The following is a 25,143-nucleotide window of genomic DNA, read 5'->3' on the forward strand; positions in this document are numbered from 1 at the left end:
CAGCAGTGCGTGACTGCTACTTGAACATACATCTTTTAGTTTAATACGTAGGCTTTCGTGACCAATATCATCCATAATACAGGTTTTTTTGGGTTAGATCGCGTAAAAATAAATGTGTCGTTAAACCCACCACCATCCGACACAGACATTTAGTAAGGTTTGTCACGTAAACAGAACATCGCAATTCGTTACTAGTTCAGCACGCCGGCGTGTTGGAGAGCACAAATCTGGCTGTCCGCCTGATGGTGCTAGTTGTAATTACTGGCGAAACATCGTACTCAGATTGTAAATGTTGTGGCTTGGCTCTCCAACACACCGGTGTGCTGTACTAGTGACGAATTGCCACGTTCTGTTTACATGACAAACCTTACTAGTTGGCTGTGTCGTGTGGTGGCGGGTTTAACGACACATTTATATATTTACACGATCTAACCCAAAATAAACCTGTATTGTGGATACATCTTTTACAAATTCTTCAGCACCGGGATTGCAACTGGAGAGCTACAGTTGAGGTGTGCTTGCGGTCAAGAAGCCAGAAGTCAAAATCCAGGGTTTGTTATGGCCAGCCTCGCCTGTTCTTTGTTGTGACCAGCCTAGCCTGCGTCAGTGTTCTTTAAATTGTCCATCGTGTCGGTCTGTGCACTGCGACGGCACTCGATGTGTTGGCAGCCACGTCTGCAAACAAGTAATCAGCCTCATTATGTACCATCTGTACCTCGCCTGTGTGGCGACTGTCCTCAATGTTTGACACCCCTCATCTTGCGGGTGGGGGGGAGGTGGATTTGGGGAGTTGAGGCTCCATCACATGCAACTGTGCAGTGTTTCATTTTTGCCAGCGACGTTTATGTCATTTCTTTTTACACGAACATTACTATTTCTTTTCATAATGATTCTTTTTGCAGAAGGGTCCTGCCAAGTTTTTTTTTTTAAGTAGGCGTGGGGAGGCGATGATTGCTTTCTGTAATCCCAATTGAGTAATTTGCGAGTAATTTTCCCAATTTGAAAAAACAAACAAACGTGATGATGTTGTTTGCATGTTTGTTGTTGCACTTCTTTTGCACCGTACTTTGCCAACCGTGCTAATATGCTCTTAAGAATGACGTCACGGGATCTTTAATGTCCCACTGTGAAGCAGACGGCACGTGTATTTTAGGGGTTATACACCCGCAGTATTAATCAGAGCGACTGCTGGATTCGAACCCTGAACCTCAGCAACAAGCAGGGAATGCGCTCCTGCTAGGCCATGTCACCGGCCCTTCATCTAGTCAACGTCATCCTGTAGGATTTTAGTCAAGTATTGGTCTGTGCATTTCAATTATCCATTCTGTTATTCTTGTTGACTTAAGCAGTAAAACAATGTAGTCCACTCAGTTATTAAATGTTGCTGTGAGGGGGGTGTATTCCATCCCCCCCCCCCTCCTCCCCAGTATTATCAGGTCAACCAATCACTGAACTCAGTAATCATATGAATATATTGTCACTAATAATTTTAGTTTTTTCCCCATTTCACTGCAGTCTTCAATGACAATATTGCATTTTCTTAGTCTGCGTCTTCATTCAGACTCGTCGATTTTGTCTCGTCATAGTCAGGTCGGGCTTCGGCCTTTGGTTGGGGCAAGCCGTTGTCATTGTCACCGGTGACGATTTTTCATCCAACTCACAGCCACCGTCGCCTCGTGTTTCAACAAAAGCCTTGGTCTGTACATTTTTTTCGTTACTGACTTCACGAGGAAAATTAACAGGGGTGGAAAATTGGCTTCGTGTCTGCGTTCTGAATTCCTTGTTGGACCCATTGTGCTTCAAAGCTACTGATAATCCCCATTTAATCGGAGCCAGGTCACTGGAGGGAAGGCAAGTGGGTTAACCTCAACTCCGAGAGCAAGGTTCCACTTGGTCGGAAAATAACAAAAGTTTGTGCAATCGGCAGTCGGAAAAAAATAAATTGCACGCTTTGGTGGTGGTCTGAAATCATTTGTTTGCAGCCTAATAGGTTTGTTATCTTTTTATTCATGAGAATATCAAGGCTTTGTGGTTTGTAGTTTGGGTTTAATTGTCTGGACAATTATATTTAGATGAGAATTACAGTCCCAACAGTCTGGATAGACAATTAACCTTTAAAAGTGCCAACATATCAACAGCAGTGTGTTTAAAATTACTTGCCCGTTTCTCTTTTGATACTTATATATAATATACATTTCCAAATTTCAGTAAGCTCTTTGAATTACAGATACACGAAAGCAAACAGTGATTATTTACCGAAGGAAAAAAGAAATCAACTTGACGAACATTACGCCGTTAACATCGAGTAAAGTTACGTTTGCAAGACCGCAAGCGTTACGGAGCCCTCATGCTTAATTTCTAAAAAAATGTTTCTCTTCAGAGCTTTTCTCAAATCCTCCCGGAGGGATTTGCCGCTGGATTACAGATACGGCACGTATCCTTGCTCATCACTTCCATCACAAGCGAAAGAGTGTTGCCGTCCCGTGGGTTGGCAACGTAGAGAGATGGCAAGCAGGTTTTACACCTCCCCTGCAGCTTTGCGGAGATAAGTTTAGCCAAAGCCTTCGGTCACGATTACACAACGTGCAAAGACATGTCGCGGTACAGTGCGGGCACAGAGGGCGGCAGGGAACCGTTACAGGGACGATCCAGCAGCGTTTATTTGTTGTTATTGTGTCGGCTTTCTGGAACGATGCCTCGAGCGTCAGCGGTGTGTGCCGAAAGTTTTTGAACTTGTGTGTGTGTGTCACGCTGACATGGACGCTGGGTTTGGTTTTACGAGATTTCCGCTGACATGCAGCTCCGATGTGCAGGTAAAAGACCGGCTCATGCAAGTGTGGTTCAAGTTGTCGGCTAGTTAGTGCCTAATAAGCCCGCAGGCTGTGCAGAGCGATTCTGTCTGCAGCATACTATTGTGTGTGTGCGTGGTTAGAGCTAGTGCGTTAATTACGTGCGGGAAACAGTGGCGCAGTATTCTATGATTTGGCCAACCTGAGTTTGATCCCCGTTCAAGGCCATGCGCGCAAATTATTGTGATGATTGTCAGTGGCAAGTGGATTCTGAACCTGTTGTGGGCCTCTGCTATATTCGGTCTAAAATGCGTACCTGGTGTGGCCTGTGAACATCAACACTGGGGACATAAAGGTGGATTGGCGTGGTAGCGACTACACCGTTCCTCTCGTGCTCCCTCTCTGTCTTAACAGCACTCAACCCCTACAATATATATGGCTATACAAAAAGGGCAGCAAGGCGTTCGACAAGCATCCTGAAAAGTAATGCCTATTCCTCGCGGTCACATCTCGCGCGCTTTCCTAGCGTTAGATTGAACGCTTCGATTTGGCAATCAATTAGAACAGCGGAATGGTCGAGCTTATATTACCGCGCATGTAATGCTCCCTTGTGCAATAAATCCTACTGATGCTGCATTGTATATTATTACATGCGCTTAATTAATATTTGCCTCGGGGGTGGAGGGTTCACCCGTGTGTGCGTGTGTATGACCCGGGTCTGAACCGGTCCTCGGCCTCCTCTAGGTCGACTCGGGCTCAAATGAGTACCTGGTGCGGTGTGTAAACATCGCCACTGGGGAGACAAAGGCGGTCGGGCGTGGTGCTGGCCAACCACCCCCTGTGTGCCGTGCCGCCCTTCATAGATGCTCGCTATTTTTGACATGCGTTTTTCTGGATTTTTTGTTGTTATTCTGTCTCTCACTGTTCAAATAAACCTACCATTAAAATTATAGGCTGATCATTTTTTTGTCAGTAGGAAAACGTACAAAATCAGCAGGGGAACAAATACTTTTTTCCCTCACTGTACGTGTAGCCTGATTCAATAGCCATGGCTGAGTGTATTGCCTAATGGGTGACGTGCTCCAAGTATGACTATATGACTAACATCTAAGTACGTAACATTGATCGTCGCCTTGCTGTGTAATATTGTCGGTATGAACTCCTAAGCTCCTTAAGGAATGAGAAGGGGAAAAACATCGATGGTAAAGAATGAGGGATGGCAAGAGCCTCCCTGCGTGTTAGCTATGCAATGGTTTACCTCCCTAAATTAATTATTGTTTTGTATCAGTTGTCACAATTCTTCGTCAAGATTTGATTCAGGTAATCATTATTTTACGTCTCTTTTTTTTTACTCTCTCGTTTGTTTCTTGTTTGTTATATCCCAGTTATATAGTTTGGTTCACTTAATTAACCTAAATGTAACGTTGGCATATAATTTGCACATCATTGCATTATTTATTTTACACGTGCGTTGTGAATGTAAGGAGCTCTACAATAAGCAAATAAATAAAGAAGGCTGTCTGGTGTAGGCCAATCAGTTTCAAAGACAATGCTTATATTATCAGACGAAGTTTTGTTTGCATGTTCACCACAAGTACTGAGTGTGGTTAATGCAGTAACTTAATTCCTTGCAAAAGGTTTTATTGCCAGAAAGGGTAACACCTATTATTCTTCATAATCTGTAGGATTGCATATGTATATATATAGGTTTTTCTCCACATAATTCCTCAGTTTAAGTTTGTTTGATGCAAGAGACCAGAATCGACTCAATTGCAAAAGTGACCTCAATAACCAACATGACAAAATAAAAAAATCACGAAGAACAAACCTCACCAATTAAGTGAATAGAAATCGGAACAACAACTGTTAAAATGACAGAACACAGAGTCTGAGAACTCTCCACCAATTTCAATGAATATTGTCTCATTTGAAAGCTGAGAATATGGTCAAAACTCTGCTTATGAACTCTATTGTTTACAATAGCTCAGCCACGGATGTGAGCCCCATTCAAAATCGGAGAGGCGAAATGCAACGTTGATGCTCAAGGGCCCTTTCACAATGTTGTATAAAGTAGTGAGTGAGTGGTGAAGGTCAAGTGAGTTGATGACTGGTGAGAGGCGAGGGTCAGGTGAGTTCATAACTGATGAGTTTTGAGTGTCGGGGGGAGTGGTGAATGCCCGATGACAGCAGTGGCATGTCAATGGTAATGGTCATTTATAGGCATTCCATTTTTTGGGCATTTCGAATCAATTCGAATGTCGTCGCTTAAAAACTCATCTAAATACAAGTGCCTGTTTTGCATAGGGGCAGTCTGACAGCTGCCACAGCGCTGAAAATACAAACCTATATATAACACAGGCTCGTGTTTTGAGCGCATAACGTGCGGCATTTTTAAAAAAGGAAATCAAAGGGGGCGCTTTTCTCATTTGTTTCTGCAACCACTTCCAGGATTTCGTCAACTTGATTCCAATCCACGTCGCCCGCGACCACCTGAGCCAAAATCGTAGCCCCTCGATTGATGGCAATCGGTGAACGGACGCGTCGTCGCGAGCCCTGCTTCGCGTCACCCCGCACCGCAGAGCCGCCCAGCGGCCTGTCGCTCAGTTCCAGCTGCAGCGCGGTGGAGCGGCGGCGGCGCGGTTTATCGCGCCGCGCTACGGACGCAGCGCTCCCGGTGCGTCGCGTGAACGTCGCCGCTGGGGAGTCGCCAAACCCCACCCCCTCGCGTGCCGCGCCGGCCTTCGTCGGTGCTCGCCAACAGCGCTTGCCCCCCCCCCCCCCCCGACACAGTCCGTCGAGGCCACGCGGGGGAAACTCTTCTGCCTGTCGTCTTTGCCCAGGCCGCCCAGCGCCGCGGCGCTCTGTCCCGGCTGCAGCACGACCGGCAGGAGACAGACCGCGCGCTCCGCACCGTCGCGGACGGCCTCTCTGAGCTCGACCGTCAGCTCGCCAAGCACCTGGCCGACAAGGTGGATGCGCTGCAAGTCCCGCAGGAGGCGCAGGTGAGCGCCACGCACCGCTGCAGTGACGATGCCGAGCGGCAGCGCGTTTTTTTGCCGCTGTTGTTGCGGACTTGTGCGTTTCGAGACCGTCGGCCAGCCTGATTAATACTGCGGGTACATTAACCGTGAGTACGGTAAAGGCGCGATGTTACACGGCTCGTCACGCCGCGCATCCGGATAAACCGCGGGACAATTCAAGTCCCCCGAACAAAAAGCATAAAATAAAAATCACGTTAACCGGGTGGCGATGAATGAGGATGCACGCAAGGCAATGTGGCAAATCGTGCGCGTGCTTTGGATAGAGGGTTCTCTAACACACTCGGGTTCCTTCCACACAAAAAAAACCACTCGCAAAGGATTGGCTGAACATGGCACGTAGGGCTTTCCTGAATACTCAACTCTCGCTGTACGTTTGAATTGACAGCAGTAATCACATCAGAGTAACAAACTTAATAAGAAGCACAACGTCAATCTAGATTTGAAGTTTTTTTTGCCCACTTCAGCAGTTGTTCCTTTGTGTGGTTGTCCCACCTGATGACGGGTGCTTGTGTTGCGCCCGAAACGTCGTGATTTAATTTGTTTTATTTTTACCTACGTGACTTTACCGAAAGAACCAACGAGAAATGAATAAGCACAACGTCCTTGTATTATATTCCTGCAGAGGGCAGCACAGCCGAAATATCTCACTTGCATATTTTAGCACTCTTCCTATTGATGAATACAAATTTTGTGCAATGTTTGTGATGATGTATCTTACAAGCTGGTTCCGCGGTGGGTCTATTGCTGAAGCAGTTATCATGGCTCCACTCCCGAGTGACGGAGAAAACTGGGTCAGGAGCCTGGGATGTGCTTTGTTCAGTGCTGAAGGAAGTGGCTCGATGGAGGAGATAGCCAGGACATTGCAACGGCTCTCTTGCTGTGCCGGGCCTATTTGTAGCACCAACAACAGAACGTGCGCACACCCAAAAAAAAGGGTGTCTAAACTTTATTGAATGGCAAACAAGGACTGGATTCTAATGTTTTGCCACTGCGTGTCCGAATCTATCACTGTGGGGCCAAAATTACGCGCAGGAGCCTAAGTCGGTGGGCTTCAGCTTCGGTGCGCTGAGCCAGGACCGATCATGCCAAGGTTAAGTTTCCAATTATTGTGGGGGCTCAGCCACTGAAAGAAATCAATGGGACGCCACAGCCCCCTTATCTGCCTTGCTGCTGCCCCGAGGCTCCTACTCAGTTGCAGCCCACGTGCCTCCGAATATATTGGCCCCCGGTACCTGACATTTAATACGCGCGCAAGGGAATGGCGGATCTGTGCCGGGCACGGCACAGCGCCGCTAATGCACTTTTACGTGGGGACCTTGAAGGCTCGGTTGTCTGGTGGACGTTGTCGGTCAGTCGAGGTCTTGCGTTGTGTTATTTTTTGCGCCGTGCAGAAAATTCAGACGGCTCTCAAGACGTACGAACTGAGCCTTCAGCAGCTCGGAGCAGAGGGTCGCTCTCCACGCCTCAAGGGCCAGCTGGAATCTACGCAGGTGAGGATAGGGCGGTGGGTTTTTTATTTTGTCCGCGTTTGAAATTTGATTCAAGCTGTGCTGCAGGCACCGTGTCACAAGGTGTCGAAACGTCAAGGGATGAAGCTGAACATTCAGAACTCTCGCAGAGCAAGTCCGTCGCCAGCCTGTGTTGGAGAATGGCCTGCAAAAAGCAGACATCACAGAACTACTTCTGAGGAGAATCCCTTCAAATGATGACCTCTTATCCACACACTATGAGATCTGTGGAAGCAGCTTTGACAGAATTACTGAAGTCCATTCACACGATGATCTCCCTTGTGCCCTGCTAACACAGAGATGTTTAAAGTGTTTGGAATGACTGTGCGGTCATTGGTGATGGGTCTGAGACAATCGTGCCATTGCTTGACAACTTGGTCGAATATACGCGTGGCTGAAAAACGGATTAGAACCCAGGTTTTCAGTGGCGTTGGCTCAGTGCTGTGACAACTCAGCCCACTTTTGCTGTTTATTAAAAGTTGCTTCAAGGCACAGTCTGGTCTCGAGTTACCTGGTTCATCAACATATTTTAAGCAATCACTGTTGCACCACCGTGACATATTCACACATTGACGGCACTTCCTGATGTGCGAAGTTGACACGTATAGCTACGTTCTTGAGGCGCAATGTACTTTCCATTTTGTTTCCCATTAACCAGTGTCTTGATTGCTTTCACCGTGCAAGGAGTCACAATATAACAATCATTTCACTTTTACATAACATTCTAGTAAAATACCACTATATTACACTCGGAAGCATACAAACCATTGAATGTAATTGTATCTCATCAGCCAGTGAGATTGGTAGCCCATTCAAACTCATTGTAGCATCACAGCGAGCAATATATTTTTTTGTTTCATTCTTTTATAGTTGTAAAAGTATTTCTTCTTCCATTATTACACTTTTAATTGTATTGCTGTTTGAAGAAACTGCAAAAAGTTGAACGCGTTTTGCATAATTCATAAACGGGGATGAAAATAATTATTTTAATATCTCCGTGTTTCATTTGTTTTAACCCTTCGTGCCTTGGAAGGCAAATATACATATTTTATACAAAACGAAAATGTAAGAAATCTTTCCCATTTATCACATTTGCGAATTGAGCAATGATAAGCACACAGAGGCATGAACGCCAGCTGCCCCGAGTTGAATTCCCGGCCATGGCTAATATCAGTGCTGAGTGATAGCTAAACAGATCCCGCGGCACAGTTGCATACAATTGGTGTCAGTGGAAAAAAATCCGTCTTAATGGACACTGATTAAAATAGGAGCTCAGGGAATATTGTTCTCACGTTGTTTTATGGAACAGGCCTCACAACCTCTACGAAGGCCTCTAGAGCTCCTTCTAGCGGAGGCCCTTCCACCAGCAGCGTCACGAGCAAGAAATTGCAGTGCTGCGCCTTTACTCGGCCTCCCTGCATCACCAATTGGCACCGAGGATTGCTATGTTGATGCAACAACACTGGGACGACTTTACTCAAAGGCAACGAAGACCACCTCTTTTAGAGAATGTTGCAAGGTTGACTTAACATGCATAAGTTCGTGTTTATAGTTCGCGGGTGTTCCATTGAACTCCGTTTTCCTTCGTGAATATAAAAGAGCATAGCACAACCTGGGTGTGAACCACAGGCAGTGCCTTTCCTTTAAGCCTTTAATCAGCAAGAGTGAGAATTTGAGAAACCCATGGAAGCTGTTGAATGTTGTAATGAGCAGCTTTGGCGACTGCATGCATTATAACATGCACTTTGAAGATTAAAGATTCACACACCGTCTCTGTGTTGTGAAGCCAAATATCATAAAGATATGGACACAGCGCCCCTCGGGAATGCTCTGAGCATCTTTTGACTTGAATAATGGGCAGTGTGTGTGCTTAGGCGTGCGATGATGATTTTGTTCTCAAACCACCCATCCTGTGGCGTGCGTAATCTGTATTTTGCCGTGACCCAGTGTCAAGGTCATGTATGAGTTAACGTGACGGTGATACAAATTGAACGACCGATGTCGCTTACGAAAGTGTAGGATGCCATTTGTCAGTGCCATGTATGTGTATTCTACATAGGGCAAATTGTAAGCAAATTTACAAATTGTTTTTAAAAAAATGTTTTATTACCAGATAAAGCACACTGAGCTATGTAGCTCTTATTAAGAAGCAACCTGGCCAGAAACCATAGCTCAGCGAGAGTGGCTTATCACGTGGAAATGTATAGCAGCCAACTACTCAAAGCGCATATTTATGAATGTGGAGGGAAAAATGGGAGGACCCATAGTAAAATCCACGCGACCACAGGAAGAACATACAAACTCCATAATATATAAGCGTCCGGGTTGGGATCGAACCCACAACCTCCTGCATCCTAGGCAAGATAGTTAACATCTCGCCACCGTGGCGCCTTAATGTATGTAATGTATGGAATGAAAGAGGTCTTCGCTAAAGTATTTCTTTCCGCCACCACCACGCATCCACCACACGACCACTTGCGCTCGCGCGAAAGGCACTGAGAAATAAGAAGAAACATGGACACGAATTTTTTATTAATATCGACTCCATTCACCTGAGAGTTGGTAAACTAAGTGCCACCTGGTGCGTGCTGTTTTCTGGCAGGGGTAACATTGTTGTGCCTGTTAAAAATTACACACACTTATGTTTTCAAACGGAATTGTACTTGGCGCATATAATAATAATGATGATGATGAACATGCCTTGCCACTCCATGACAATGACGGAATTTGTCTGACCATACTTCATCGTGCAAATAAGGTTGGTGAAGGGTAACCAAGGAGAGGTTTCAGGGAATTGAAGTTCAGGTCGTTGGGTTCATAGTGCAGCGCCTGTGGTTCGTCAGTAAAGGTTGTTAAAGGCTTTGGGTGGGGGGGGGGGCGATGGAGGGAATGGGGGTGGGGGGTGTGTAAGAATCCAGACTGGTCCTGATGTCATTCGCTTGCCTCTAATGTTCTCCATGGCATGGAAATGAAACTCCCAGGCCATGGTTTTGCAGATTCTTTTCACAGAGCGTAAACAACCATGGCTCCAACCGTTTCATAGGATAAAACAACATAATATCGCCATGCAAAATAGATTTTCCTTTTATACATGTGACAATTGAATTTGTTTGGCCCGATTAAGTGGTGCAACGGGCTTACAACAGAAATTTGGCTTGGTCATTACGTGGCATAGCCCAATTTTTTTTTTATTATTGGCTGCGAAAGCATGCGTTGTCAATAATAATAATAATAACTTTAGTACGGTCGCCTTTTTGTTTTAAACGATTTGTTGACTCGCGTGACTGGCTGCGTTTGCCATCACAGAAAAAGCTGGGGCAGGTGGAGACAAAATTCCGTCTCTTCCAAAAGCCGTTGGACTTTGACCGGCGCGTGACGGAGTGCCGGCGCATCTTGACGGACGTGAACTCGGAGGTGCCGCTCGTGAAAGTGTCGAGTGCCGAGCCGGAGGGAACCCAGGCCCAGCTGGAGCACTGCATGGTAAGTGGTGGTGCTGCACTACGATTGGCGATCGTGTGATGTATCACACTAAATATCTGATAATAATCATAAATAATGAATAATGACATTTATAACGGGCCAGATTTTGCAGACAAGTCAACAATTCAGAGGCGCGGAGCCAAGTTCACGGCTGCTCGAAATCCCTGACCAAAACGGATAGAGGCCTCAGATATTTCTTGAAAGTCAAGAGTGCATTTGATGTTGCAGATGTGCGAAGGGATAGAGGATTCCACACCGAGGGAGCGACAGCAGAGAACCGACGTGAGGCTGTAACAGTTTGAGACCTTTGTGTCCGAAGTGGATTTTGAGTGACACTGTGTAGGTGCAGGTACGAGTGCAGCCCCTCAATACGTGCTCACGCCTCTGTTGCCGGAAGGGCCTCCCTTGTTATAGAGTCCGAGAAGAGCACTTCCGGCAGGGTGTTTGGTCACGGTGGCTAGGAGATGTTAACTGGCTCGACTGGCATGCAGGAGGGTCGTGGGTTTGATCCTGACCCTGACGCCTGCTGTATATTTGGAGTTTGTATGTTCTCACTGTGGTCATGTGGATTTTTCTCCGGGTCCTCCGGTTTTTCCCCTCTGACATTTAGAATCGACGTGCATTGAGAGTATTTGGCTGCTATGAATTTCCACGTGATAAGCCACTCTGTTGTCATGTGGAAACGTGATAACGCCACTTTGTTGAGCTATCATTTGTGGCCAGGTCGCTTCTGAAAAAGAGCTATATAGCTCAGTGGACCTTACTTGGCAAAATAAAATAGTTTAATACTTTTCCATGCTGGCGGGACATTTATGAAGAGGTGGGAGTGTCCACACTTTGCCTCACCACACGTGACCTGCTGTCGATGTGCTAACTGCGGTGTTGTAGATATTTGTACCGCTGGATGAACAGAGGCGGAGGGCGGGGGGGAATTAAGAAACTTGTACCATTGTTTCGACTACCTCACCGGGAGATTGAATTGAACCGGTTACCTCTGGACTGCAAGTGCTGTGCGCTGATCGTCACACCGCGATTGAATCGAAGATCCACAATGATCCTCTGGTCCATTTTCATAAATACAGTCAGATTGTGATGATCGATTGTTCTTCGAAAATTGTTTGTTTCCTGGCAAACGAAATAACAAACTTGATCGTTGGCAATTAAATTAATGCTTTACCAAATGTTTTCCGAGTAATTGACGGAGCGATGATTATTTGGCCGTTTTCATAATTAATTTAATTATTATTAGTTCATCATGACGATAGTTTAAGTTTTGCTTTAAAGCTTTCGTGACTGCAGGGATTCATATTCTTGGTTCTTTTGGTAAAGTCACGTAGAAGGGAAACAATACAATAATAATAAAAAATATAAAACAATAAAATTCCCACGACGTTTCAACTGCAACACAAGCAATCGTCATCAGGTGTGAAAAACCACAGCAAGAAAATTTTCTTGCTGTGGTCGTGAGAATTTTATTGTTTTATATTTTTATTATTTATTGTTTCCCATCTACATGACTTTACCGAAAGAACCAATAATATGATAGTTTAAGTGTTTGCTTATTCAGGGTCAAAGGCAGCATGTGCATTGCAAGTGTTTTCGGTCGTAATGCCTAGAAGACGTTTTTTGGCAGGTTAACTTTGATTGATCTGCAGTTTAAATTTTTTAAACGTAATATTCACTTGCAATAGCAAGGTCGTACACACGCGGTGCGAAAGAAGTTCAACATACGCACGTACGTGCGTACGTACGGCATCACCGGCCCTCTCGGTAAACGGCTGCGGCCACGGCATCACTCTCGCGAGGATTTGGCGTCACGCTCCACTCGGGCTGAAGAGTACCGGGTGTGACACCGTCGTCCCCCCCACCCCTACCTTCGTTAATCGAGTAAAACAGTTTTCGCCAAAACTTTTAATGACTTGGGTACGCTTTTAATGGGGTAAAGTGTTTGCTGACCTGCCCCCACGCTGGCATTGTTGCAGTTAAGTTGTCGCAAATGTGCTCGGGGAGCATGGGAGGCGCTCGCGTGTGGAACGAGTGTCCGTATAGTGCAAGCGATGTTGAGCTGGAACAAAATAAACTGTACTCATTAACATGCTTAATGAATGTTGACAGTTGACAAATGTTTTAATCCGAATTATTGGTGTATGTTACACGTTGCTGTGTGGCTGTGTGCGTCAGGTATCCGTACTAAATAATTATCACTGGGTTTGTACTTTGTTTCCTTGCACAAGGTCTCCTTGTTTCAGTAAAAGAGTTTTGAAAATCATTATGAATGATGGAGAAAAATCCTAATATTTCCCATAAATAAATGTATTCCATATACAGTAAAACCTTGGATTGCGAGTAACTTGGTCTGCGAGTGTTTTGCAAGACGAGCAAAAAAATGTAAATAAATATTAATTTGATAAACGAGCGAGGTCTTTCAATACGAGTAGTACGTATAGACGCTTTGTCTGCCGAGCATCACGTGATCACAACTGATGTACGAGTGCTTTGATATACGAGTGCTTTGGATTACAAACACGTTTCCGGAACGCATTATGCTCGCAATCCAAGGTTTTACTGTACATGCATTCGCATACAATATTATGTTTATACAATTAATGCATTTGGGTAATACTGAATGAGGAAACATTCATTCATATAATCTCATATTTAAAATCCGAGCTAGACTCTGCTTCACTCAACTGGTCAGGCCAAGTTGGGGGTTCCACGACCCACTCTCAGGTCTCACTCGTCACTTGCGTTGTCTGAGGCAAAGGAATCAGACCTCGTGTGCCTGGGATTAATATTGCACCGTACAAACAACTCAATAAAGCCGCTGTACTCTTTAATAATTTCTCCTAAGTCTATTTACGAACTGAGTGTTTGTAACACAAAACCCGTTCGACTTGCCCTGAATAACCGTCTGGCTTATAAAACTAACCTATTTAAAATGTTACCAGGTAAGGTCCCACTGAGCTATGAAGCTCTTTCTCAGAAGCAACTTGGGCACAAATGATAGCTCAACGAAGTGGCTTATCATCACGTGGACATTTATAGCAGCCAGATACTCTGAACACACGTTGTTGATTCTACATGTGGAGGGAAAAACCTGAGGACCCGGAGAAAAATCCACGCAACCACGGAAAGAGAGGCATCCAAACTGCAAATATAGAGCAGGCGTCAGGATCAGGATTGAACCCACGTCCTCCTGTATACCAGGCGAGGTAGTTAACATCTCGTCACCGCGACGCGTATTGCTGACGGGCCGGGGTGGTGAGGGTTGGGGTGGACAAACGCTTTCACGGAACTCTTCCTCTTTATTTTACCGCGCAGCAATTGTACAAGACGCTGAGCGAGGTGAAGACCGAGGTGGAGGCTGTGATCAAGACCGGGCGGCAGATCGTGCAGAAGCAGCAGACGGAAGACCCCCAGGAGTTGGACGAGCGGCTCACCTCCCTCAAGCTGCTCTACAATGATCTGGGTGCCCAGGTAACCACCGCCGTCCTCCCGGGCTCACGGCCGCTGTGGTTGTTGCCGTTGCTGTTACGGTTGCTCTCCCACGCGCCCGCCACGCTTTAGATTGTTTAGATTATTTGGCCGCTATAAATTAGCCACTTTGTTAAGCTATCGTTTGTGGGCAGGTCACTTCTGAAAAAGAAGAAGCTAATCGCTCAGTGGGCTTTACCTGGTAAAATAAAAATAGTTTAGTTTTATTTGTATTTTTTGGGGGAATTGATTACCTTTCCCCTATACTTTGCACTCCTATAGTGCCTTTGTATTTTTGTAACGTTCTGACCTGCCCCTACTGGACATCTGTGAAAAAGAGCTTCATAGCTCATCAGATTCCTCCTTCAGTGTAAATAAACATTCTGATTCTATGGTCCAGAACCTCCGTGACAGAGTGTTTCAAAAACCCTAATTGCATAACGTCCTTGATGAGGCGTCATTTGTGAAGCCATTGCAGAGAAAGACAAATGCATGGCTGGAATTACACCAAACTGTATATTGCACACCTCATCTAAATACCCAATATAGAACTTTCCACCATCAAAGTCGTCAGCTTTGCTCAATCTGCTGCTGGACTAATGGCTCCCCATGCTTTTGCCATCTCATGATTCTGCGATGCAATAATACGGCGAGCAGCTCCACGTGTGCCGACTTCATTGCTCCATCTCCTCTGTGAGCGTGTTCTTGGACGCATTCCGTTCTTTGAGTGCCACCGCGAGTTCTTCCTCTGACACCGATGGAGAGCATGCTCGGGTACCCATAATGCTGTGTGTGCACCTCTACAAGTGTTCGTATCATCGCGAACAATATTCAACAAACCAGTGAATGTAAATATACTGCTGAATGACGGCCTTCCCCCACTTTGTCGGTCATATGGGGGTCTATTGACCATACCTCAGCCACACTGGTTAGTTCGGGGGGGCCGGGATCAATTCAGATATCACCCACCACCAATGTTAGCCATGACCAGGAATCAAACTTAGGCCACCGAGCTCAAAGCGCAATGCACGAAGCACTGCTGCACCACCGATTCGCTGACTACGCTCTAACTTGTGCTCTAGAGAAAGCCTTTGCTGTTAGAACTAATGTTCGAGCCACGTTACAAGCTTAGCTGTTTGTGCATATGTACAAGCGCAGGCACCAAAGATGTAACGGAGGCACTTATTCATTTTGTTCATCTCCCCGTGCTACACCTGTAAGTGCCAATGTGTCACATTTAAGCATGAACAATGTTTTGTTTACACATTACTGAGTCCACCGTGCATGAAAGTATAATTATACTGTAGTGGGGATTTCAAAATGTACGGGTTTGTTTATCCCAGGTTTTGACACAAGCTGGATATGCTCGTATTGTTCCGCCAAAGGCTTTGAAGCAGTTGGTAGTGTCACAATTATTTACAAGAGTCGTCTTTATTTTTCGCAACAAATAATAGTGTTTTTCTTTTAATATTTCGTCCCTATGGACCTAATTAAAATTAATCTTAACACTCTTTCCGACAAAACAACAACAAAAACCTATTCACCAAGGATACAAACACACACACACAAAATGTGCTGCTGTACGGGTTTCTCGGAAACAACGGCATTATTATAATGATGCTGTGGTTGACTAATTGCACGTCTGGAAATTCATCAGCACCCAAAGGTGAGAAGCGGAACGAATATTGGCAGCAAGGAAGTTAATTACAGGATTTTTTGGCTACTGGGGTCTGACTATCGATGGTGCTACCGATGGGACCCCAATTTTCAGAATTAGTGCTGTATCTCACACGGAACAGTGTGTTTGAACGTGCTCTCTCTCTTATTAAGTACTCAGGGAAAATGCATGCTCTGAGTAAACAGTAGATGGGGCACTTGGCGCATGAATGGGAACACACTTGCGAAAGCACCGCCAATCATCACGAGTGCTCGCATTGAATTGCGAATCGAACACATGAGACACGTTGCACTCGTTGCAGATACGCGTCCAAACATGTCAAAGATATCCTCGCTAAACCCTCCAACAAAGACGGTGGTCACCGCATTGCGCGGCGCTTTCAGATACGCTTCTGCGGCCGTCTGGAACGCTCTTCTTTTCGATATTAGGAAGCCACTGGGGCTACGCACTTTAAAATCTAGATTGAAAACTAATTTCTTTAGAACTGCTCTTTGTGTTTAGTTTGTTGTCCTTCCCCCGCAGCTCTGACTAGCACGGTTGGCTACGCATGTTGCGAAATAAGTTCAACATACATACATACGTTCCGTGCTGGCCTTCATAGGTGCTCGCTAACAGCACTTACTCCAACAGTCTGTAGACTATATGGGGCACCTTTCTTGCCAGTATCAAAGTATAATAATAGTTTTTACCCTTTCTTGCAATCAAACAGGAGGTTTTGATTTAAAGCTTTCGTGACTGCAGGGATTCATAGTCTTGGTTCTTTCGGTAATGTCACGTAGAAGGGAAACAATAAAATAATAAAAATATAAAACAATAAAATTCTCACGACGTTTCGACTGCAACACAAGCAATCATCATCAGGTGTGAAAACCACAACAAGAAAATTAGAAAAAAGTGGCGGTTAACGTTAGCACCACGGAGAGCGATTTGACAGTTTGTTCAGATGGACGAGTCTATGTTTGGAAAAGAGGAGGGGGGAGACGAAAAAATAATGGATGCGGTCTGAAAGCCACCTTAAGCATGATCAATCAATTAAGACCCGAAATGGTTTATCAAATCCTTCCAATGATGGCTAAGCCAGAATCCATCTTCTCGGTTGAAATTGTCTCTGTGTTTGTATATGTGGATAGCCTCATGAACGAATCTCTCATGGTAGCCAGATGGCTTGTAAAAATACCTCTATCTTGGAGAAGCCAATGTCATGTGAACCTACTGAATTATAACAGTGATCTGCCACGGCCGAGGTGTTGGTCCTACCGTGTTTCAGGTCTGCTTTGTGTTCACGAATGTGGTCCGAGACATGTCGTTTGGTTTCTCCAATGTAACTACTACCACAGAGGCAACTTAGTTTGTAGACACCAGGGTACTGTATGACCGGAATCACATCTTTTATAGACAGAACCAGATCACGGATTTTATGTAACGTGTTGAATCGGACCTGGATCTTGTGTTCATTCAAGATTTTGGAGATTTTTTTGTGATCCCCGCAATGTAGAGTAAAGTGATGGTTTTGAAAGGCTCCTCAAGAGGGTCCTTCTTCATGGTTGGAGTGATAGCTTTTTTATTGTTTCCCTTCTACGTGACTTTACCGAAAGAACCAAGAATATGAAAACAGGAGGTGTTAAGATGTTCAAACATCAAATATATACATATACTACCAGAGCATGTTTTTGTTTGCATGTTCACCACACGTATTTGTGGTTATTGCAGACATGATTCGTTGTTTGACCATCTTAACACCTGTTTTATTGCCAGAAAGGGTCAAACCTATTCTTATATACAGGGGATCTTCATCTTTGTTCAACATACTATACACATGAGCACCGGAGGCGTTGCTAGCGAGTATATTGATAAAGCAACCCACTGTTGCTTTCCCCACGCAAAGTAGTGCTCAGTTTATGGACCCTGGAGATTTGATGGTGGGCTGAATCAAACTCCCAACCAGGATTTGAACTTGCAAGCCTCCGACTGAGAGTCGCTCGTTCTGCCGATCGAGCGGCCTGGCAGACAGAGCACGACGTCGGGTATCCGACTCTCTGGCGACTGAGGTGTAGGCGCGGTGCATGACGAGGTCAGATGTGTGAGCTTCCTGTTTAAAATTGTCAGTTAGAAAAAAAACGATGCACAAAAAATTCTTCAAATATGTGGAGGAGAACAAATGCTGTAACTTCAGAAGTAAGTGTGGCAAAGCACGATTGAGATGCATGAAAAAATCAGATTTGTAAACATTTATATAAAACTAGCTACACTACCCGGCTTCGCCCGAGACTTGGAATCTTGTCTTGGATTAATACACGGCCTACGCAGAGGGTGGGGGGGGGGGGATGCGTGACGTCAGCAGGCACACTGCGTGACGCTGCCGCATGCGGGTGACATCACAGATGTGACGTCACCGCTGACTCGCCATGCAAAATATATCCATTATTGCGCCCCCCCCCCCCCCCCCAAAATACAAAAGTCTATTTTTATACTTTTGGCATTGTGTACAGTCTTGAAGCTACCCACATGCCAAATTTCAAGTTTGTTGCATGTCGGGAAGTATGCTAAACATTTCGAACAGACACACATTCACAAATTTCCCTTTCATATATATAGATATGACAGTTGCAACCGCGCCACGGCTTGTCATCCTTGGTTGGCACACAATGGCTTTGCCTCGATATGAAAACTCGAGTTGTGCATGAAGCAGTATCGCAGTGGCTCTCGCAATATTGCTGAACCTAAGCATGTGTTTGTTTAGCCGATGCAGTGGTCAACATACGGCTCGCCCCCTATCAATAGCCCATGACCCTAGATCTCCAGATGGTTCTGTCATGCAGCATAGTTTTCCAGCCTTGCAATGGTGCTTTTTAATGTTTTACAATACCAGTGCCTGCACGTTTAGAATAACAGAAACATGTGGTTTGCCACACACACCAAACATACGTGTTTCAGTGATGTCCTTGGGCAGACGGAATATTTTTAGTCCCACTTTGTCGGAGGTCTTGACAGGTTTTTCTACACAGAGATCGGTATCTATCATAGGAATATGTAATTGTCCAACACAATCAGAGATAACCACAATCCAACACTCATTTGAGTATTGTGACACTTTCACACTGTTATTTTTTTAAAAAAAGTCTTTGGGAGTTATAAAACAACAACCAGAACCTTTAATTTAAGGCAGTTTACGCCACATTGCCGATGCTGAAATCAGCGAGAGTGCACGACGGTCTCGTCACATCTCGGAAGCTAAGCTGGTTTGAGCATGGAGAGTGATCGGGTGGGCGACCCACCACCATGCTGCCGCGCTACGTTGTGAGCCGACAGAGGCAGTGCATAAAAATCCATTGTTGTACTGTACCATGATCCAACATCTGTGCTTGCCCGCCTCCACCAACGCACACTGACGAGCGTGGTGAAGTATGGTGCAGTATGGTGAAGTAATCATCTACAACCCGCCAAGTACGGGGAAGCCCTCGTCAAGCAGTGGATAGACAAGGGGGGCTGTGTGTGGACACGCGTACGCACGCACGTGTTAGTGCACACGCAACACAGGCACGTGGGCACATTTTTAAAAGTGTATTTTTTGACACCGAGCTTTGGGCTTAGCTGCCAAACTGCCGTGGAATTTAAGTGCCTGGTGGTGACGTCGGGCGCCGGGTGATAATAATTCGCCTCGCGGGGAGTGTGGATCGCGATTAAATCCACCGGACCCACGGCTCAAGGAAATCGCGCAAAACCTAGCAAGCCACGGGGCGCACGTCACCCACCTCGGATCGCACGGAGAGCCGCTCCTTCGCCCCCCCGCGGTTCCACCCGCAATTCCGATACGCACGGGCCTCATCCAGCAGTGGACCGACGAAATGTCTCGCGCAGGCGCCGCAATGCCGCGGGATCGTGTGCCTGTCGCCTCGCGCGTGACTCTCGGTGGCGTGGCGGCGCGTGCCAGGTGACCGACAGCAAGAGCGACCTGGAGAAGGCGCTCAAGCTGGCGCGCAAGCTGCGAAAGGAGATCGCCGCCCTCACCGATTGGCTGGCGGCCACCGACTCGGAGCTGACGCGCCGCTCCGCCGTGGACGGAATGCCCGAGAGCCTGGAGACGGAGCTCGCCTGGAGTCAGGTGAGGGGGCGTGGGATCGGGGGGCGGGGGGGGGGGGGTGGGCTCGCAGACTCAACCATTCCATGGTTTGTGATCACAATCCCATGCCAGAATGGATTGGTTTTTTTTTTGGGCCTTGCCCTCACCGTGCCCACTTTTTGTATTCTTTCTGGTTTGTTCTATCTCTTTTATTATAGTAACCCAAAGGGTTTTCTATGCTTCGTATGCTTAGTGTGTTGTCCGGCTGGGCAGCACTGTGGCTCAATGCTCATTTTGCAGTCCGTGGGGCTTGGGTTCAAATCATTGTCAAGGGTCAGCTCCATCTACAGTCTTTCTGGGTTCAGTAAAATCGGCACTTATTTGCAATGATAAAGAAAGATGAACACCACTAGAGGATCGCTGAAAATTATTCGCAAGCGTTGGGACACTTTATTTCGGTGCTGAAGTCGGAAGCATTAATATCACTCGCGAGACCCCATGTCACTCAATAATCCAATCCCTCCACTGCCTGCCAATCCTTTCCTGGCCACATTTCAACATCGCACCCATCATCTGCAGCGTTCTCAGTGGATTCGTCCCTATCTACTTCTCCCCTCTCATCCCCATCCTAGTCTGCTCTAGCAATGAAAGCTTTCCATCAAAGCCTTCGGTCAACCTCCGGTTATCACGGTTGGCTACGTACGGTGCGAAAGAAGTTCAACATACATGCAGACAACCTTCACTCAGTGGGCAGTCTCTCATTCTCCTCTGCTACCCCCTTAGTGTACATCTGTACCCCCACAGCGATCCCTGCTGTTGACTCCCTGTCCATTTCCAAGTCCAGGATTAAAGGCCTACCTTTTCTCCCCTTTCCTATGATCGAGTGCTTCCCTTTATGAAACAAATATGGCCCGCTGTTTTTGCAGGGCATCTTGAGATGTGGTCGCATTAGACACCCCGTATGAATCCAAATTGTAATTGTATTATGTAGCTGCTGCTCTGGCGCATGGTGAACATTACCAGCTGGCAGTGGGAATGCAGAGTGATGCATTGGAAAGGAAATGTAAACCCGACGTTGCTGAAAAGACATTGCCTTCCGCCTTCATAAATATTTAACACTTCATTTGCGAAGCTAGGAATCTGCTGGGAAAAAAAAACATTAAAGCAGCTTAGTTTTATAACTCTCACGTACGGTGCACATAACAATGTTAATTTAGTCAGAATGTATTATTGTAGTCGATGACAACATGTGGAATTATAGTCAAGTCTTAGCCTCTGGATTACATTCAGTCACTCTCTTAACCTTTTCCCGTTCCGAGACCTCTGCAAGTTGCAGGGTGGGTGTCCGGTTCACCGCTGAATCTCGGAACGCGCAACGCAGTTCAGCGCTAATTTGATAAAGAGCGGCATAGTGCCGCTGTTTTTAGAGACATTGTACTCACCGCAGAGAACCGTAGCGACACGACCACACGCTATGATAGCTGGCGCCAATCTGTTCGAAAGAAAATTGGAAGAAAAAAACCGATGACGTACACGTACGTCATCGGAATGGCAAAGGGTTAACCTGGTTGACTAAAGCAGTCCAACATTTAGTCCGTTGAGTTATTAAATGTTGGCTGCGAGGGCTGCGCAATTCCTCCCCCCTCCCCTTATTTTAAGATCAGCCGATAAGTGAACTCGGTAAAACTTTTCACATGCAGGCCAATTACAATCTTCGGTGCTCCTCGGTGCGCCGCGGTCTCTAATAACGCCACTAAAATTGCCTTAGCCCACGCCTTCGTTGTGAGTCGTGAATCGTGCGCCGCCGCATTCGGTGGCGCTTGGGTCCGTCGTGACGTTGTCTTATATCGTCGTCGCCACGCTCAGCGACGTCGACTCGCTTGCCGTCACCGTTGGCGGAAAAGGAACCACGCAGCCACTTTCGTCGATTCCCGTTTTCGCACCGTTATTCGTGAACAAAATTAATACCGGCATGTAATCAGAGGCGTCGCCCGGCTATAGTTGACTGACCTGCAAAAAACAATTAATGTAAAATAATTATCCTACACATTAGCGAGGTGCAGTTGCGAAGTAACAGATTGTTGTTGCGATATCTCTTGACAAAAAAACAAAACACCTTTACATTGTTATAGGGCAATATCAGCCGGGCATGTTTGAATCCTTAGGAAAAGTCCCTGGGGTGTAGTCGCAACACATGTTAATTAAACCTAAACTAGGTCAACAATGCAATTAGCATGTACGTTTCATTTGAGTTGCGTCGAAATCTCGTGTTATTGTGCACGCATGTACCAATGCTGCGAGCTATATTAGGCAACCACAGCGAGCGGGGTAATGTGAACTTTGAATTTAATGGTGTAATTAATCAAAAAATAGTTCATGAATGTCAGCGCAGTTGCAGCGGTTGTGTAGCCCCTTCTGCCTGATATGGTTTGTCTCCTTCGGCTACAGGCCTCATAAAGTTACGAAAAAAAATGTCCCACTCTCCCAAATCCTCGCTGCGGGGTTTCGTCATGGACGCATTATGTTAAATTTCGGTCTGTGATAGAAAGGAAGTGGGGGGGGGGGAATCTCTTTTTCCTTGGCTGGACTAATTTGATTTGAGTGAAGCAAAGTGTTTCGGGGAAAGTTTGTAATTACCTGAAAGCGGCACGTGAATTGAGGGCAGTGGGGGAGGGCTGGTAATGAGAACTAATTGAAGTTGTCGAGAAGAAATATGGCTGGAAATAAATTCACTTTACCCGTGCTCCGTAATGAGTCAGATTGATAGCTATATCTGCTTAGGTGTCTGTGCCGGGAAGGTAGCCACGAGCCCACGGTGTAACGATATACACAAACACGTGTGTGTGTTTGTGTGTGCATGTATGTACAACATCCCACATCAGAGAATGTGGAGGCTAATCGCGGCCTTCGTTCGGAGGTTTGGAGAGGCGTGCGGCAGTGTGTAAGGATGAGTGGTGGTCGTGGGTTGATGAGGAGATGGAAAATGCCTGAGTAGCTTGCGATCACAAATCACACTTTACTGAAAAAAAATAGTAACCGCACCACACCTATTGCCATCTTTAAGGGAAACAATAGTGATCTGATCTCCAACCCCCAAGAACGCCTGCAGGTTTGCTGACCATTTCCCTGAGGTCTTTGGGAGGATAAATCCCTCAGCCCAGATAATATTTGAGCAAATAGCCTATAAGTGGCTGGCTGATGTGCCACCTTTTGAGGAAGTACAGAGAGCGATCCAGTATGATGCCAGGAAAAGCACCGGGCAGAGATGATCTCCCAAGCGGACTGCTAAGGGAGGGTAGCGATTGTGTGGATGCTGCCCTTTATAACGTTATTACAACTGTCAGGATCACAGCACAGGTTCCACAGGGTTGGAAGGATGGTCGTGGTCCCCCCCTTCTAGAAGAGGGACCGCACTGATTGTAAAAAAAAACTATTGAGCCATCTCCCCCATCGGTAAAGGTCCTGGCAAGGATTATTCAACATTGCCTTAGCAAGCACGCTGAGGGGAGGCTTGCGGAGCCCAAATGTGGTTTCAGGCCGGGGCTGTCCTTCACAAACACCATATTCTGTGCCTGTCTGCTACGGCGGAGGGGAAGGGAATTTCAAATGGACCTACAGCCCTGCTTTATTGACCTGGTCAAGGTCTTTGATACCATCATCAACAGGTCAGGGCTCTGGGATGTTCTTCGTGGTTTCAGGGTCTCTGACTCTCTACTCACAATCATTAAGGACCTTCGTAATGGTGGGCAGGCCCGGGTAAAGCTGCATAGCCGTGAGTCAAGAGCCATTCCCTATTGACCTTGCGGTGCAACAGGCATGTACTCTGGCTCCTACATTCTGAAACATTTTTTTACCACATTCAAGAAGCTTTCAATGCCCGGGTGAGGTCAAGAGATTACTTCCTATTGTTCAACTGTGTTATGTGTGAGGATGATCTGAGAATTTCTACTCACTCTTAGAAGTAAATGTAGATTCTGCTGCTCTTGAAAGATATGGACACCATCCATCAGTGAGCTACCTCAGGCAGGCGAGGCTGTATTTGCTCGGTCATGATGCCCCATTGCCCAAACCACTGCATACCCAGGCAGCTTCTGTTTGGCTAGATATGGGGGGCTCAATGGGCACAGCATGGGCTACAGTAGAGATGGGCTGATTGCTGGTACCAGCGGTGTCAAGATAGGCCTCTGTGGAGAAGTCTAATGAAGGATGCTACTGGGCAGTTGGAGGTAGTTGCCCTCCAACAATAGCTGAGGGCAGAGGAGCGATGCTCACAACAACCAACAGAGCTCCGGGTGGCTCAAACGCAGGAAATTGGCATAGTAGGGAGCACAGGTGGTGCATCTGCCAATCATCTCAGTCAACCCATGGCACCCGGGTCTGTCCCGTGACCTCCTGTCAGCGATCTTTCAACACTTCACATGGCGCCAACGTGCAACCTAGCCTGGCACAAGGGCTGTGGCGACGTCACTCCCGCTTCGTGGTGAACGGCGGCTGTTGTTGAATGTACTCTGGCAGGCTTGTACAGTACCTCGGTTAGGCCTGTGGGTGGTGATGGGGACGGTCCCCCTGGGTGTTCATGTGCTCGGGGGGTAGGGGGGCACCCAGGATGGGGAGGTGGAATGTTGGGGGAGGGGTCCATCGTCTAACGAGGGGTCCTTCCACCGGTTATGTACAAAATATTTCGCGGATATTTTCAATCCAACTGTGTCTGTCGGTCGTAGGAGGTGCTTGACCATGCTTCAGCACCCTGGTTGCTTCGGGTTGTTAAAGGGAGGGCATTGCACTTATTTTGACAGCGCTCGGCACTGATGTTAGCCGCAGATCGAACTCAAGTTGCCGGGTCCAGGGCGCATTGTTGCCAACTTCTACGCCCAACGCTCGGCACTCGAATGACCACGTACGGGAGTTTAACCAGCACCCTGGGTTGTAAACTAAGCTTGGATGCCAATTTACGACTCACAATGCAACCCACCTCGCCAAATTCCTATCTAGAGACACCAAGCTGCCTCCATCTAAACGTCGCGTTAGGCTGACGCAGGCCCCTAATGACTTTGCCGTTGGTGGCTCGTTAACAAAACGACCGACGCTGTGAATTCGGCGTGAAGAGGACTTG

The 25,143-nt window shown here is 46.5% G+C and overlaps 1 protein-coding gene across 7 annotated transcripts in view; it reads left to right on the forward strand.

Annotated features, from left to right (window-relative positions):
* The window catches only part of LOC116953045 (dystrophin), a 662,108-nt gene that overhangs the window by 284,450 nt on the left and 352,515 nt on the right, over nt 1-25,143 (forward strand). For all 7 annotated transcript variants that reach the window (XM_032972888.2, XM_032972885.2, XM_032972886.2 and 4 more), the window contains 5 exons: nt 5,630-5,791; nt 7,222-7,320; nt 10,645-10,818; nt 14,140-14,295; nt 19,902-20,072. In XM_032972888.2, the coding sequence (XP_032828779.1) occupies nt 5,630-5,791; nt 7,222-7,320; nt 10,645-10,818; nt 14,140-14,295; nt 19,902-20,072 (762 nt within the window). The remainder of the gene's footprint in view (nt 1-5,629; nt 5,792-7,221; nt 7,321-10,644; nt 10,819-14,139; nt 14,296-19,901; nt 20,073-25,143) is intronic.

Source organism: Petromyzon marinus, chromosome 49, assembly GCF_048934315.1.
Source record: "Petromyzon marinus isolate PM22_M1 ecotype Great Lakes invasive population chromosome 49, UKy_Petmar_22M1.pri1.0, whole genome shotgun sequence".
NCBI classification, from domain to species: Eukaryota; Metazoa; Chordata; class Hyperoartia; order Petromyzontiformes; family Petromyzontidae; genus Petromyzon; species Petromyzon marinus.